This window comes from Arachis hypogaea, chromosome 15, assembly GCF_003086295.3.
Source record: "Arachis hypogaea cultivar Tifrunner chromosome 15, arahy.Tifrunner.gnm2.J5K5, whole genome shotgun sequence".
In the NCBI taxonomy this organism is placed as follows: Eukaryota; Viridiplantae; Streptophyta; class Magnoliopsida; order Fabales; family Fabaceae; genus Arachis; species Arachis hypogaea.
In genome coordinates this window covers 149,187,006-149,201,104 of record NC_092050.1, presented here as the reverse complement: position 1 = coordinate 149,201,104, position 14,099 = coordinate 149,187,006, and the positions used below count along the sequence as shown (strand labels likewise).

Here is a 14,099-nt window from a genome sequence, read left to right as displayed (position 1 = left end):
TAATGAAGAAACTCAGGTTACACATTATAATGACACTCTTTAACATTTTGTTCTTGTTTTGATTTCAGGGTGAGATATGTGTTGAAAGTTCACAGTGTGTTTGTTCAGGAAGGGAATGTGCTGAATAATTATATTAAAAGATGGATTTAGGCATTCCTTTCTTCCTCTTTCACACCCTGCAGGTTTTGACAGCTACTAAAATTAGATATTGGAGGTTTTGTTCAATTAGATGCTAGGTTTTGATAAGTCCCCATGAGATGTAATGGCAAAAGAGAATTGATAGGCACACAGTTTCTTCTTGTTATCATGCTATATAAAAAACATGTCTCAGTTGTGGTGGTTTGGTTTGGTTTTTGTTGTTTTCCATTGCAGGAATGCTATTGATTCCTCTTTATTCAAGCAATGGTTGCATAACTTGCAAAGTGAGATTGGGATTCTAGCTGATGGCACCTTGGCTCTGAGACAAGTTCTAATTCAGGTAATTGCATCATCAGTATTTAAAAAGTGGATATGATTTCTGATAATTAGGCCTTGTTAAGTGGTAATTTAAGTAACTGACTAACCTGTTAGTCTTCTAGTCTTATTCATGTTCTCAAATCAAAATCAACGAAACTAGTTGGACTCTTTTTGATGTAAATAGGGTGTAGACATGTTTGGAAAGTGCATTGGGTTTCTCAAATTTAAAGCTGACATTTATAAGCTAGTCTATATTTCCATTTTCTTGTGTTAATTTTAGCAAGGGGCTATGAACTAGTAGACATTTTACCTGTTATGCTCTATATATATTATTCAAAAATAGCTTCTTCTGCTTCAATATCCAAAAATTGGATTCCTCATCATGGCAAGCAATGTATTAATAGTATTTGATTCATAGGCATACCACATTCTGAGCTATGTGGTATCTAAAATGCACAACTATTAGGATCTTTTGCTTCTTACCTTATGTTCTCAGGCATCCATCATTCCTCTTTTGCTTGTAATTTCTATGCACTTGCACCTGATGCTGATTTCTTTCTTTATATATAATAAAGTAAACCGTGATTAGGTTCCAGGTATTGTATTTGCAAGAGGACCTGCTGTGACTGTGTTGATACTTCTGGAATCAGAAGGTGAAACTTATGCTGTCCTTACTGAACAGGTTCTTAGATGTTAGATCCTTGTAGAGAGAACTATGTTTTTTTTCAAACATTTTAACTAGAGTTCCATATTATGCTTATTATTTTTTATTTATCAGGCAAGGGTTCCTACTGGAAGAATTATTTTGGAATTGCCTGCTGGAATGTTGGATGATGACAAGGGTGATTTCGTTGGCACTGCAGTTCGTGAGGCTTCTCTCTCTCTCTCTCTCTCTCTCTCTCTCTCTCTCTCTCTCTCTCTCTCTCTCTACAATTCTCTTTATGGCTTAATTGTGCCTCTAACAGGTTGAAGAGGAGACTGGCATAAAGTTCAAACTTGAAGACATGTTTGATCTCACTGCTTTCTTGGATTCTTCAATAGGATGCAGATTTTTTCCCTCACCGGTATACCTTAAGCATTTTGCATCAACCTTATTGCTTTATTGGTTTTGCAAATAAATAATTTTATCGCTTGAAAAAAGAGCAAATAATGCATCTGCTTTATAGTTGTTCAATAATTTAGTTTGGTATTTTGAGCATAGTTTAGTTTCGTGGTATTGTACTTTTACATTTGCATTTACCAATCAGTGAGCATTCAATTCAATTTCTGGCTATTTGTGGTTCAATCTAACAGTATTTGATAATCCTCGCTTATGGGTCTTTTTTTTTCTAAATAAAATAAAATAAAATAGTGAGAATTTATTATCTCTCTCTCTCTCTCTCTCTCTCTCTCTCTCTCTCTCTCTCTCTCTCTCTCTCTAAGGATCTAATTTTTTCGCTAAATGATTAATAGACAGTAGACTATAAGAGACCAACCTATGAAGAAGTTGAGAACCTCCAAGCCTTACTTCCAAGGGAGTGCAATATCTGCCAAATGCAAATCGGCAAAATGGTGAACTTTATGGATTCAAAATGTAGTTCAATCCATTTTCTTCACTAATTTTCACTTACTATGAGTTTGGAATACCACTGCCACTATTTGTAAATGGATACTAGGTAGAAGCTGCTCATTAGGTGCCTACTACTTTTTGTAATAATAAAGATAACTAGATGTGCAAGGTGTTTGGAATTTTTATTCCTATTAGCATAACAATGCTGATGAATTTTTATAGTAGAATGTGAACCTGGTTTAATTTGGAATTGTTAATACATGCATAAATTAGATTATTTCTTATAATATTTTTATATATATCGTTTTTGTTGGTTCAATTTGTTCTTGATATTTTGCTGCAGGCTAGTATTGGAATGGATAACTTGAACGCTTAATGCACAAAGTGGAGCAGTTTTAGGTTGATTTTGATCTTTTACTAAGTATTTAGATTGATGATCATCTCTATTAGTGTAATTTGATATATTATGAGCAGTTCTAACTTGTATTGTTTCTGTATTTTTCTTCGGTTTTTAGTTTTGGAATTTGAACTCGAGATTTATTTTGTATTTGAGTAATAGTTTTTTAATGTATAAAACAATTATAGTAAATTATATATCTCACTAATTATTGTTTGATTTGTCTTGTAATAAAAATTGCATACTATATTTGTAGGTTTGGTAATAAAAAAGGATTGAAAATTTATATTGTGTAGCAATGAAGATCAAGTAAGGAAAGAAATTTTTTTTTTAATTTAACAAGGCTTTCGCCACGCTTTTAAAGCATGGCTGTATATTTTGCTATGGCTGGCCACGCTTTAAAAGCGTGGCCGTATCTCTTCCTATCGCCACGTTTTAAAAGCGTGGTCGTATCTCCACCTATCGCCACGCTTTAAAAGCGTGGCCAGATCTGCCCTATCGCCACGCTTTAATAGCGTGGCATATCTCTATCTATCGCCACGCTTTTACAAGTGGCAGTTTGTAAAAAAGCGTGGCAAACAAAAAGCGTGGCAATAGGCTGAAAAAAGCGTGGCAGTAGGTCAAAAAGCGTGGCAAAAAGCTATCGCCACGCTTTTTTCAGCTTTTTGCCACGCTTTAAAAGCGTGGCAATAGACGTGTTTTCTTGTAGTGTCACAACCTATTTCACTAAATTGAAATCAATTTGGGAGGACATAGAGAATTTCAGGATGATTCTTTCATGTGAATATGGAAAGGACTGTATGTGTGATTTAGGTGTTGTGAGAAGACAAGACTGAGGATCAAGTTACACGTTTCTTGAGGGGTTTGAACAATCAATATTCGACTGTAAGGTGCCAAATCATGCTCATGGACCCCCTCCCTGATATCCACACAGCTTTTTCAATGCTCTCATAGCAAGAAAGACAGCAACATAGCTTAGAACCTATCTCAATTGATAGACTCGTGGCATACTCTATAACTTTCTCAAACACTCTGGACTTTAGTCAGAATAGAAGGAGAGGAAAGGGTAGAGGAGGTAGGCAACAAGCTAGAGGGAAAGATGGTCGAGGAAGACAACAAGGAAGAATGCAATGTTCACACTGTAGAAAATTGGGACATGCCATAGAGATATGCTATAAAAAGCATGGCCTTCCACCATGCTTGAGGCAAAGGAATGATGGAGAAGTTGCTGTAAACATAATGGCCACAACGGATATTGAGGATGCAAATGGAGAACTCAGTATGCAGTTAGGAGAGTCTGAGACTTCCAATTCTGGATTTACTGTAGAATAAAAGGAAGCTTTATTGGTATTGCTTCAAATGCATGAACTAAGGCTACATTTGTTTTTGGGGACATGACAGAATATGACACTGAGACAAAGACAATAGAACAGAGACACTAAAAATTATCTTTTGTGTATTGTGTTTGGATACAATGCACAAGACACTAATGTAGTGTCCTATATTATATTTGGATAGACATAGATAACACTAAAATATTATGTGAAATGACTAAAATATCCATGTGATTCCAAATTTTTTGCATCAAGTATAAACTAATTTAATAGAGAATGAGAGTATATGGGAGTATAGAGGATTACAAGAAGAATTGGTCTATGAACCAACAAGGTAAAAATGGTATTGAAGTAACAAAAGTAAGAATGAACAAAGTAACGTAAGTAGAAGAGTGAATTAAGCTTTCATTGAGTAAACCTGCAGCACATCGTAGAGAAGAGAATAAACAATAAGAAGGAAGGAATTAGCAAGCCAAGTAAGAAATTCTGCAAGAAGAATAGAGTATCTAGGAAAAAAGAGAGAAAGAAGAACGCAGAGATAAAGAATCAAAAGGCAGGGAGAAGATAGTACCTTTATGAGAACGATGATGCATGGAAGAAGCTCAAATTAGGAAAAATAAGAAGGGGTAACAGTGGATAACAAAAAATATATACGAACAAAAAGCAAAAAAAAAATTAATAAAAAAATTCGTGTCACCTTCTCAAATCCCGTGTCTATCATTGTCCTTCGTTTAAAAGTGGACCCAAAAATGAAAAAAAAACTGTCATGGAGACACCGTATCCAATAGTGGTGTAATCGGTTCGGTTCTACAGTGATGCCAACTGTTCAGTTTGCTGCTTTCTGGACAACCGAACCAAACCGAACCGAACCAATAGTGGTTTGGTTCGGTTGATTTTTTTGGTTTTTTAAACCTAATAATCAGAATTTAAATCACCATAAAATAAAGTTTAAAACTGTCAATAAACTAAAATAACAAGAGTATATCACATCCAAATTCAATACAAGTTCAACTTGTCCCAACAATTAAAAATAAAAACAAAGACAATTAAAAATGTCTAGCAAACAACGAAACAAACACACTTTAAAACATACTAAAAACCGAGACAACCACTTTAAACCAAATAAAAACCAAAACAGTCACCATGCTTAATCTAAATCCACACCAAATTCATCATCATCTTCTCCAGTTGGTGCGATTTCTACAAAAACAAAACAAAATCATCAATATAGATTATAAACATAAACATAATATAGGTTATAAATTATAAACATAAACTATGAAAGGAACTTCAAAATATTGGATTGTTCATGGTTTGTTGGGTGCATATATATAAACATAACAATGAACAACAAAATACAGCAATTTTATTGAAAAATCAGCATTCAAAGTCATCAATAGCACCAAAAATATTATTTCCAGCAACAAAGTCAGCATTCAAACTTGTTCAAAAATATTGTTTCCAACATTTATGCAACAACAACAAATTGTGAAACATACTAAATAACAAATTATGAAACAAAATAACAAATTGTGAATATACTTTGTTTCCAACATTCCAGCAGCAGCAACAAAATTATATTGTTTCCAGCAACAGCATCAAGAACAACAACAATAAATTATTCTTTGGACCATGTCTCCCCTATAAATTAAAGCATATATGTGTAGCTTTGAGAGTAAAAGGAACAACAATAGGAACAATAATTTTAGTCAAACTCATCTTCCTAATTAACAATAGACTAGCAACAACAATTGGGAATAATAATTTTAGTCAAACTCATCTTCCTAATTAACAACAAACCAGCAACAACAATTAGGAACAATAATTTTAATCAAACTCATCTTCCTAATTAACAACAGACCAGCAACAACAATAGGTATAGTCATTTTATTCAAAAAAAAATATTCAATGTAATTAATTGTTTAGGATGTAAGTTCTGCAGGATAATATACTTGTTTATAAACTATGACAATTGATAAGTTGATAACAAATTAAATTGGTTAATTTATTTAAAGTTGATTTATTTTGAAAATGTAAGAGACACTTTCAATGTACAGATTCTAGAGACAGAGATATATTAATTTGTGAATTTAACTAATATATTTGCCTTTAATCAACAATAAAAATTTGAAAATCAAATTCTAACATCGGAAGAAGACATTGTTGACTTGCAGCTTGTAGGTGGGGGCTCGAATTGGACTGCTCGGCGTTTGGAGTGTTGCTCGGCGACGGACTGCTGCTCAACGATGGACTGGACTGGAGTGCTGCTCGGCTTAGGGTTTGTTGTGATGGCGACCCTGCGATGGAGATGAATGGACGACTTGTGATGACTTCGAGTGACGATGGGCGACTTCCTTGATGGCAGACGACACTCTCTGGCTCCCTCAGGCTCTCCTTCTCTCAGGCATGGAGGTCGGAGGAGGAAGAATGGAAGATGGAAGTGAGTTGTGGGTGAGTCATGAGTGACTGAATGGGTGCTTGCGCATAAAAGGGGAAGAAAGTTAGGGATTTGGACTGATGGATTCTTTTATTACTAGGTTAAAGGGCAAACTAGTAAAAACAAGCACTGCTGAACACTCACTCCTCGATTTGGTTCGGTTCGGTTTCAGCAAAATCAATCAAAAACCAAACCAAACCGTTCTGTTTAGTTTGGAAAAAAAAACTGATTTTTTCGGTTTTTCTTTCGGCTGTTATAAATTTCGGTTCGATTCTGTGGTAATTTTCGGTCCGATTTGGTAACTTAGACCCCTAGTATTCAATGCCCATGTCTCTCTTTTCAAACACGTTTTAGATATTTATTGTCCTTGTCTCTGTATCCTGTCCACGAAAACAAATGCTGCCTAAGGAACATTCATAGTACCAGCCAAATTGTGACTTCACAGTAGTCACCACCTCATCAAGGTAATTTGGTGAATGTTTTGCATTTCAAAACAAGTGTTAAAGCCTTAAACATTTCAAAACAAAAGTGCAAATCCTGGATAATTGATACGGGTGCTACAGATCACGTATCATATACCTTGGATGATTTTCAAGATTATCAACAAATAGATCCAATTATTGTGAAACCACTAAACGGTTCTTACGCTACAAGTAGCATAATTGGAACTATTGTATTTTCCGAAAAATTGTATTTAAAAAATGCATTATACATTCCTTCATTTAATTTCAAGCTAATTTCAGTCTCTAAGCTTATAGCCACACTACATTGTATCATGAATTTTTTTGAAAAATTGTGCGAGATACAGGACTGCAGCTCCTCGAGGATGATTGGCAAAGCTGAGGTTGTTGGAGGCGTCTATACACTCAATAAGGAACATTCATTGCATACAAATTCTGTACCATACATCATGAGCAATCAAGGCACTTAGGATAGAAGCCTTTGGCATTGTAGGTTAGGGCATCCATCATTAAATAGCTTAAAATCAATGCAAAATATTTATAATTTCACTACTTGTAATAACACTGAGATGTTATCTTGCAACACTTGCCATTTTGCAAAGCAAAAAAGCTGCCATTCACAGCAAGTAATAAGATTGCATCATATTGCCTAGAACTCATTCATGTATATATATGGGAATCTTTGTCTATTTTGTCCACAGGAGGTCATAAGTATTCTTTAACAATTGTGGATAACAAGTCCAGGTACACTTGGTTGTATTTTATGAAAGCTAAATCAGAAGCCATAAACTTATTAAAATCTTTTGTCAACTTAGCTAAAACATAATTCAATCAAACTGTAAAAAGGGTGAAAACTGACAATAGATCTGAATTTTTAATGCCACATTACTATGCATTCAGTGGCATAATTCATCAAAGAACATGTGTTGAGACCCCTCAATAAAATGGTATTGTTGAAAGAAAATACTAACATGTTCTTGTTATAACCAGGGCCCTCTTATTTCTCTCAAACGTTCCTAAGTGCTTCTGGAATTATGCCACTGCACATGCAATTCACTTGATAAATAGGCTGCCATCTATTTTCTTAAAAAATCAGTCACCCTACCAAGTCTTGCACTATTCCTTGTCCTCTATATCACATTTGAGAGTCTTTGGGTGTTTAGCATATGCTAATACCATTATGGCAGGGAGAAAAAAAACTTGACCCAAGGGAAAGGAAATGCACCTTTTTGGGATTTAGGAAAGTTATTAAGGTTTTGTTCTATTAGATCTTCACTCAAATGAAATTTTTATATCTAGAGATGTAAAGTTCTATGAAAAAAATTTTTCTTTCCCCAAAACGGTTGACACACATTCACATTCTACATCATCACAGATTCATCCCATGCATGTCCCTTTCACATATGATACATATTGATACATTTTACCACAAGTCCAGCATCCACACACACGAATACCTTCCTGAACAGCAGATTCCTGCACTCACTCTACCAACACAAAGCACCACACACATCATTGATCCATGCATCAATAATGATTTAAACGGAGAAACAACTGAGCATACATCCATAGATAATCTTCATACCATTGACTCTCAACATCTTGTGTCTTTAAGAAGGTCCACAATAGAGTATAGAAAACATGCATATCTCAAAGATTTCCAATGTATGAGTGCTTCCATAGCCCCACCAAGCAAATGTACCCTCTTATGTTATAATGCACTTTCAACATCACATAGATTCTTCTCCCTGGCCATTTCTATTGACAAAGAACTGAGGTCTTATGAGGATGTCATAGCTTATGATTGTTGGAGGAGTGCCATCAAAGAAGAACTCGATGCACTACAGCAACTACAGACTTGGGAAATCCAAGCTCTTTCTTTTGGCAAGAAAGCCATAGGGTGCAAATGGGTGTTTAAGCTCAAACAAGCATTGAAAGACATAAGGCGTAACTAGTCGTGAAAGGCTTCACCCAAGTATCTGGCATTGACTACCTCTATACATTTAGTTCTATTTTAAAGCTCAGCACACTTCGCGTCGTGCTTGCATTGGCTGCTGCCCAAAGTTGGTTAATTTCTTAAGCAGATTGATGTCAACACAACCTTCCTTCAGGGTGAGTTGGAGGAAGAGGTCTACATGCGCATCCCCCCGGGTTGAATGCCCCACACAATCACGTTTTCAAGCTACGGAAGTCCCTTTATGGCATGAAATAGGCAAGTCAACAGTGGAACAATATGTTAAAATATATTCTATTAGAAAGTGGATACAGCCAATCAAAGTCTGATAACAACTTGTTTACCAAATACAAGAGCAGTGGCTTTACTACACTACTGGTTTACATAGATGATGTGACGTTGGCAGGGAATGACATTAGTGAAATCAATTTCATTAAGGCACTGTTGCATGAGAAGTTGTGCATCAAGGGCATTGGTGATTTAAAGTTCTTCCTAGGGATGGAAGTTGCTCGAAGCAGGGAAGGCATTGCTTTATACCAACGAAAGTATGCTTTGGATTTATTACAAGATTCTGGAATGGAGCAGCACAAACCAGCTTCAACCCCAATGGATTATGGCACTTAGTTGACAAAAGATTGGGGGGAGGGGGGGAGGGAGGGGTTACTACTTGACAACATCGCGTATAAGAAGCTAATCGGCAAACTTATTTATCTGGCTAACACAAGGCCAGAAATCAGTTTTGCAATTGGCAAGCTCAGCCAATTTCTTGAGAAACCAACTACTTTGCACCTCAAGATAGCATATAGGGTTCTAAGATACATCAAGATGGCTCCTGCAACTGGGTTGTTCTTCCCGTCCAAGTCTGATCTGCTAGTGTCAGGCTTTATTGACTTTGATTGGGTGGCATACCCTGATTCACAAAGATCCATCTCTGCCTACTACTTTTATATTGGGAATTTGATTGTTTCATGGAAAAGTAAGAAACAAAGGACCGTGGCATCATATTCTGCTAAAGCAGAATATCGAGCATTGGCCTCAGCTACTAGAGAAGCAATTTGGTTAAAGAAAGTCCTAAGAGTCTTGGGTTTTGAGCTGGAGAAACTTATAAGTCTATACTGTGACAACCAAGCAGCCATTCACATTGCTCACAATCCAGTTTTTCACAAATGAACAAAGCATATTGAGGTTGATTGTCATGTGGTAAGAGACAAGTTGATGGAAAAACTTATCCACTTACTTCCTATCTCGACTCATGAACAACTAGCAGACCTATCGATAAAGCCGCTTGCACCAGGAACTTTTTCCACTATCTACGGTAAGTTAGAACTACTAGACATTTATACTCCTAACTTGAGAGAAGGTGTTACTTGACATGTGAGTTAAGAGACTAAAAAACTAACCATTTAGTTGCTAAGTAGTTGAATTAGTTAGCTAGTGTGGAGATATTTATCACAAGGTGGTTAGAGTAGAATTTTATCAACTGCTATGCATGTGTATACTAATATAATATGTGCAAAACCTAACAAATTAGTTAAGCTTAACTCATTATATCTAAGGTTGTATATAAGGTTTGTCATGCTTCATAGTTAATTGAATTTTGTCATTATTTGATTCAAGTAACATCTCTATCTTTCTTTTCTATGTTTTCTTTAAACTTACACAATCTTTAGCTACTCTTACTACACCTTCAATAAATGGTGTTATTATTTATCTCCTTTTATTGTGTCACTCTCTATCTTTATTTGCTGTTTTGTTATGCCGATGGTAGCATTATCTATGGTGGTGGTGGTATAGTGAGATGGTGTTTAAAATTAAAAAAAAAAAAAAAAGTAGTTATTTTATTGTTGTTAACACTTAATAAAGAGTTGAATTTTTTAAGAATTTGAAATGTTAAAAGATAATGAAAGAAATGAAGTTAATTTGGATATTTTGATTAATTTTTTAACAGAATCAATGAAAAATTAATGACAGATTATTTTTGTCAAACATAATTTATTTTTTATGGGTAGAATATTAGTTTTATTTTTTATAATTATTTTTATCAATGACCGAATCTTTTATTATTAGTAATGACTATTTACTTTTTTTTTAATATTTGTATTTGAAAAAAAAAATAAAAAATAAAATTTTATTGTGTGAACAGTTTGTTTTCACAAAATTTTAAATTAAATAAGTACCCTGAACTAAACAAACCCCGTATCTAGACTCCCGATGTTAAAAGTTGAAAAAAATATATATAAACGGATCAACCCACTTTATTTCACAGATTAATCGAGTTAAACTCATTAAAATGTCTCATTTTCATGAAACTATTTTTAAAGTCGAAAGTTTCGTAAGGGTGAGCACATGTCGGTTTGGTTTGGGTTTATAGTAAATTTAGAATCGAACCGATCAAAATATAATTTATTCAGTTTGATTTAGATTTGTATTTTTTGTATATATATCCGAACCAAACCAAACTAATTAAGAATGTATTGGTTCGGTTTGGGTAATTGGGTACCCAATGACTTTAAAATTCATAAAAAAAAAAACCAAATTTTTATCTTAAAAATTCAACAAATACAATAAAATGTAACATCAATAGAAATAATCCAAACATGTTAAACACCAAATACATTAAAAACTAAAATCCTTAAAATCCAAACATATTAATAGCGAATAATCTTTGTTTAATGGAAAAGTCATATATATATTTTTTATTTTTTTTATTTAGTTAATATATGATCGGATTCGCGGGTTGGTTCGGGTTCCGCACCCTCAGAACCGATACTCGAACCAATCACTAACAAAGATCATCAATTTGGTTCGGGTTGAACCAGATTACCCGTTAGTTCCAGAACTAATTTATTTAGTTCAGTTCGGATTCGGACAGGTAATCGGGTACCCACTACCCGTGCTTATCCCTAAAGTTTCGATTACGATATTAAACGGGCCAAACCCAACACAACCATAATATTATTTTCTGCCATGATTATTGAACATTTATAACACCGCCGAATCAAAAGCAATTTATTAGGGGCAATTCGTTTTTATTCTGGACATAGTTTTTCTCTTTTTGGTCAGGGTGGACATGGTTATTAGTTGTTAATGGTTTTAGGCTGAAAAGCATTTATACAAAAAATGACAAAAACCGGCAACCAAAAAATATGAAAAACAACATTTAGAGGAAACTTGATGGGCTCCAAAGTCATTATGAGAGTGGGTCTTATTCTTAGGGGGTTTTTTGTTCAGTCTTATTCTTAAGTTTGTTTGCTTCCTACACTTCCATCTTGGGCCTAGTTTTTTCTTCTCGTTTCTGGTCAAGCCTAGTTTTTCCTCCTTAACGACTATTTTTTCAGTTTTTAATTAAACATTACGATTGGGCTTAATGCGCCGTTTTCATACCAAAAATAACTAATTAGTTTACCTTAAATATGTATATGTGCTAACCAAGACAGGTCACTCGTCCGTTTAAATAAGTGTTAAAAATTTGAATTTCATTTTATACATATAATAATTGACTTTGAATCCTCTAAAGTTTGAATTTATTTTAGAGAGTAAAATGTGATCTCTACTCTTGAATAGTTTTTCTTTCATATTTATTTTTGGTCCCACCTATAAAATTAATGGTGAGAGATTACATTTTACTCTCTAAAGTGAAATTTAATTTCACTTTAAAGAATCCAAATCTATAATAATTTATTAATTAATGGTAAACTTTTAATAAAATACTTCAGATACATGACAGATTAATCTTTAATCTATTAAATTATAGATAGTAAATTAATGGTAGTATATAATATATTTTAAAAAATTATTATATTATTTAAAAATTAATTAAAATATATATAAATTAATATTAAATTTGATATTTTTTATTTAAAATATTTTATAATATAAATTTTTTTATATTAAAATTGTACATATTTATATCTTTATTTATTGTTTTTATTTTTATATTTGTTTTAATTGAAGAATTTTGTCTTTTTATATAGTGTTTGTCTTTTTTTTTTATTTTGGTTGTTGTTGGAGTTTTTTTTTTTTTATCATATATTCTTGTGGAGATATATTTTTCTAAAATTGTTGACTTGTATACATTTTATAATATATTATTTTTTTTATTCCATCTTTGTATATATGTACTTCATCTGACTTAGATTTATTTACTTTTTTTTTTTTAATTTCTTGATTTGTATATCATCTAGTACTGATGATATTAGTGTTAGTGAAGTTAATTTTTATAATCAATAAAGAATATAAATGAGCAATATAAATGATATTTTAAATAAATAAAAAAATTTTATATTACATATTTTATTTGTTGTAATAGGAGTTGAGTTTCGATATTTTTTATTGGGACAAATGTCTTGGTAATAATGTATTGTTGAGAACATAGTTAAAATCATTTATTTTGACTTTAAATATAAGTGTGAAGTTGTATAAATCTTTTAGGAATAATTATTTTAAAAGACCGTTAGGAAGATTTGATTATTAAAAAAGACTTTTAGTATTAAAATTATTAAGAAAGACTAAATTTTTTTATAATATTTAACAAAAAGAACTAAATTTTTTTATAAAAAGATAAATATATCTTTAATTATTTTTTTATTTATTTTTTATAATCTTTATGTTGATAAATTTTATTTTTCTTAAAATTTTAGTAATTTTTATTATTTTTTTATTTTTGTGATCTTTATTCAACGAGAAAAAAAGACAAAAGATCAAAAAAATAAATAAATAAATAATAAAAATTACTAAAATTTTAGAAAAAATAAAAATTATTAATATAAAAATTATAAAAAATAAGTAAAAAATAATTAAAGATATATTTGTCTTTTATAAAAAGATTTGGTTGTTGTTAATAATATTAATATTAAAGATCTTTTTTTAATAATTAAATCTCTCTAATGGTCTTTTAGAATAATTTTTCCTTAATTAACTAATTAATCCCAAGTGAATATTCATATATATCTATATAGTGTTGAGAATCAAACAGCATATATTAAAGATTATAAAAGAATAAATAAAAAAATAATTAAGATCTCCTTATAAAAGATTTGATTCTTCTTCTTAAATATTATAAAAAAATTTAGTCCTTCTTAATAATTGTAGTATTAAAGGTCATTTTTAATAATTAAATGTTCTTAACGGTCCTTTAGAATAATTTTCTCAATCTTTTAATTGGGATGATATTTGAGTGTCATTGCTATCTTAGAGTGTAATTAGATTTAAGGTAGTTGTACCCAATAATTTTTTTGCTTCTCTATCAAATAGCACAAAAATTATTGTAGCACTTTGATCTAAACCTTTGGTTTAATTCAGAATCTATAATAATTATTGAGTTAGTAATTTATAATTTGATAGAATTTTTTATGATGTATATAATTTGATAGAATTTAATAAAATTTTTTATAATTTAAATCTGTAATATTTTTTTTATGTGGTAGTACAAAAACTTCATTATTTATATTTTTGTGGGTTTTTCTTTGACATTTACTTATTCTTCTTCTTCTAATACATATAGTTTTTCAA

The 14,099-nt window shown here is 32.0% G+C and overlaps 1 protein-coding gene across 1 annotated transcript; it reads left to right on the top strand.

Annotated features, from left to right (window-relative positions):
- The first annotated feature begins 252 nt into the window (after positions 1-252).
- LOC112749229 (nudix hydrolase 14, chloroplastic-like) lies at positions 253-2,061 on the top strand. Its single transcript, XM_072218429.1, has 6 exons — positions 253-478; positions 641-703; positions 1,046-1,138; positions 1,235-1,327; positions 1,422-1,520; positions 1,909-2,061. Exons 1-6 carry the CDS (start codon positions 323-325, stop codon positions 2,053-2,055), a joined length of 651 nt encoding a protein of 216 aa, XP_072074530.1. The 5' UTR covers positions 253-322; the 3' UTR covers positions 2,056-2,061.
- Positions 2,062-14,099: the final 12,038 nt, after the last annotated feature.

Coding starts and splice junctions, on each gene's coding strand:
- LOC112749229 (XM_072218429.1), top strand. CDS start 323: ATGTCTCAGTTGTGGTGGTTTGGTTTGGTTTTTGTTGTTTTCCATTGC. Junction 1,139..1,234: donor ATGCTGTCCTTACTGAACAG/GTTCTTAGATGT, acceptor TTTATTTATCAG/GCAAGGGTTCCTACTGGAAG. Junction 1,521..1,908: donor GCAGATTTTTTCCCTCACCG/GTATACCTTAAG, acceptor AATGATTAATAG/ACAGTAGACTATAAGAGACC.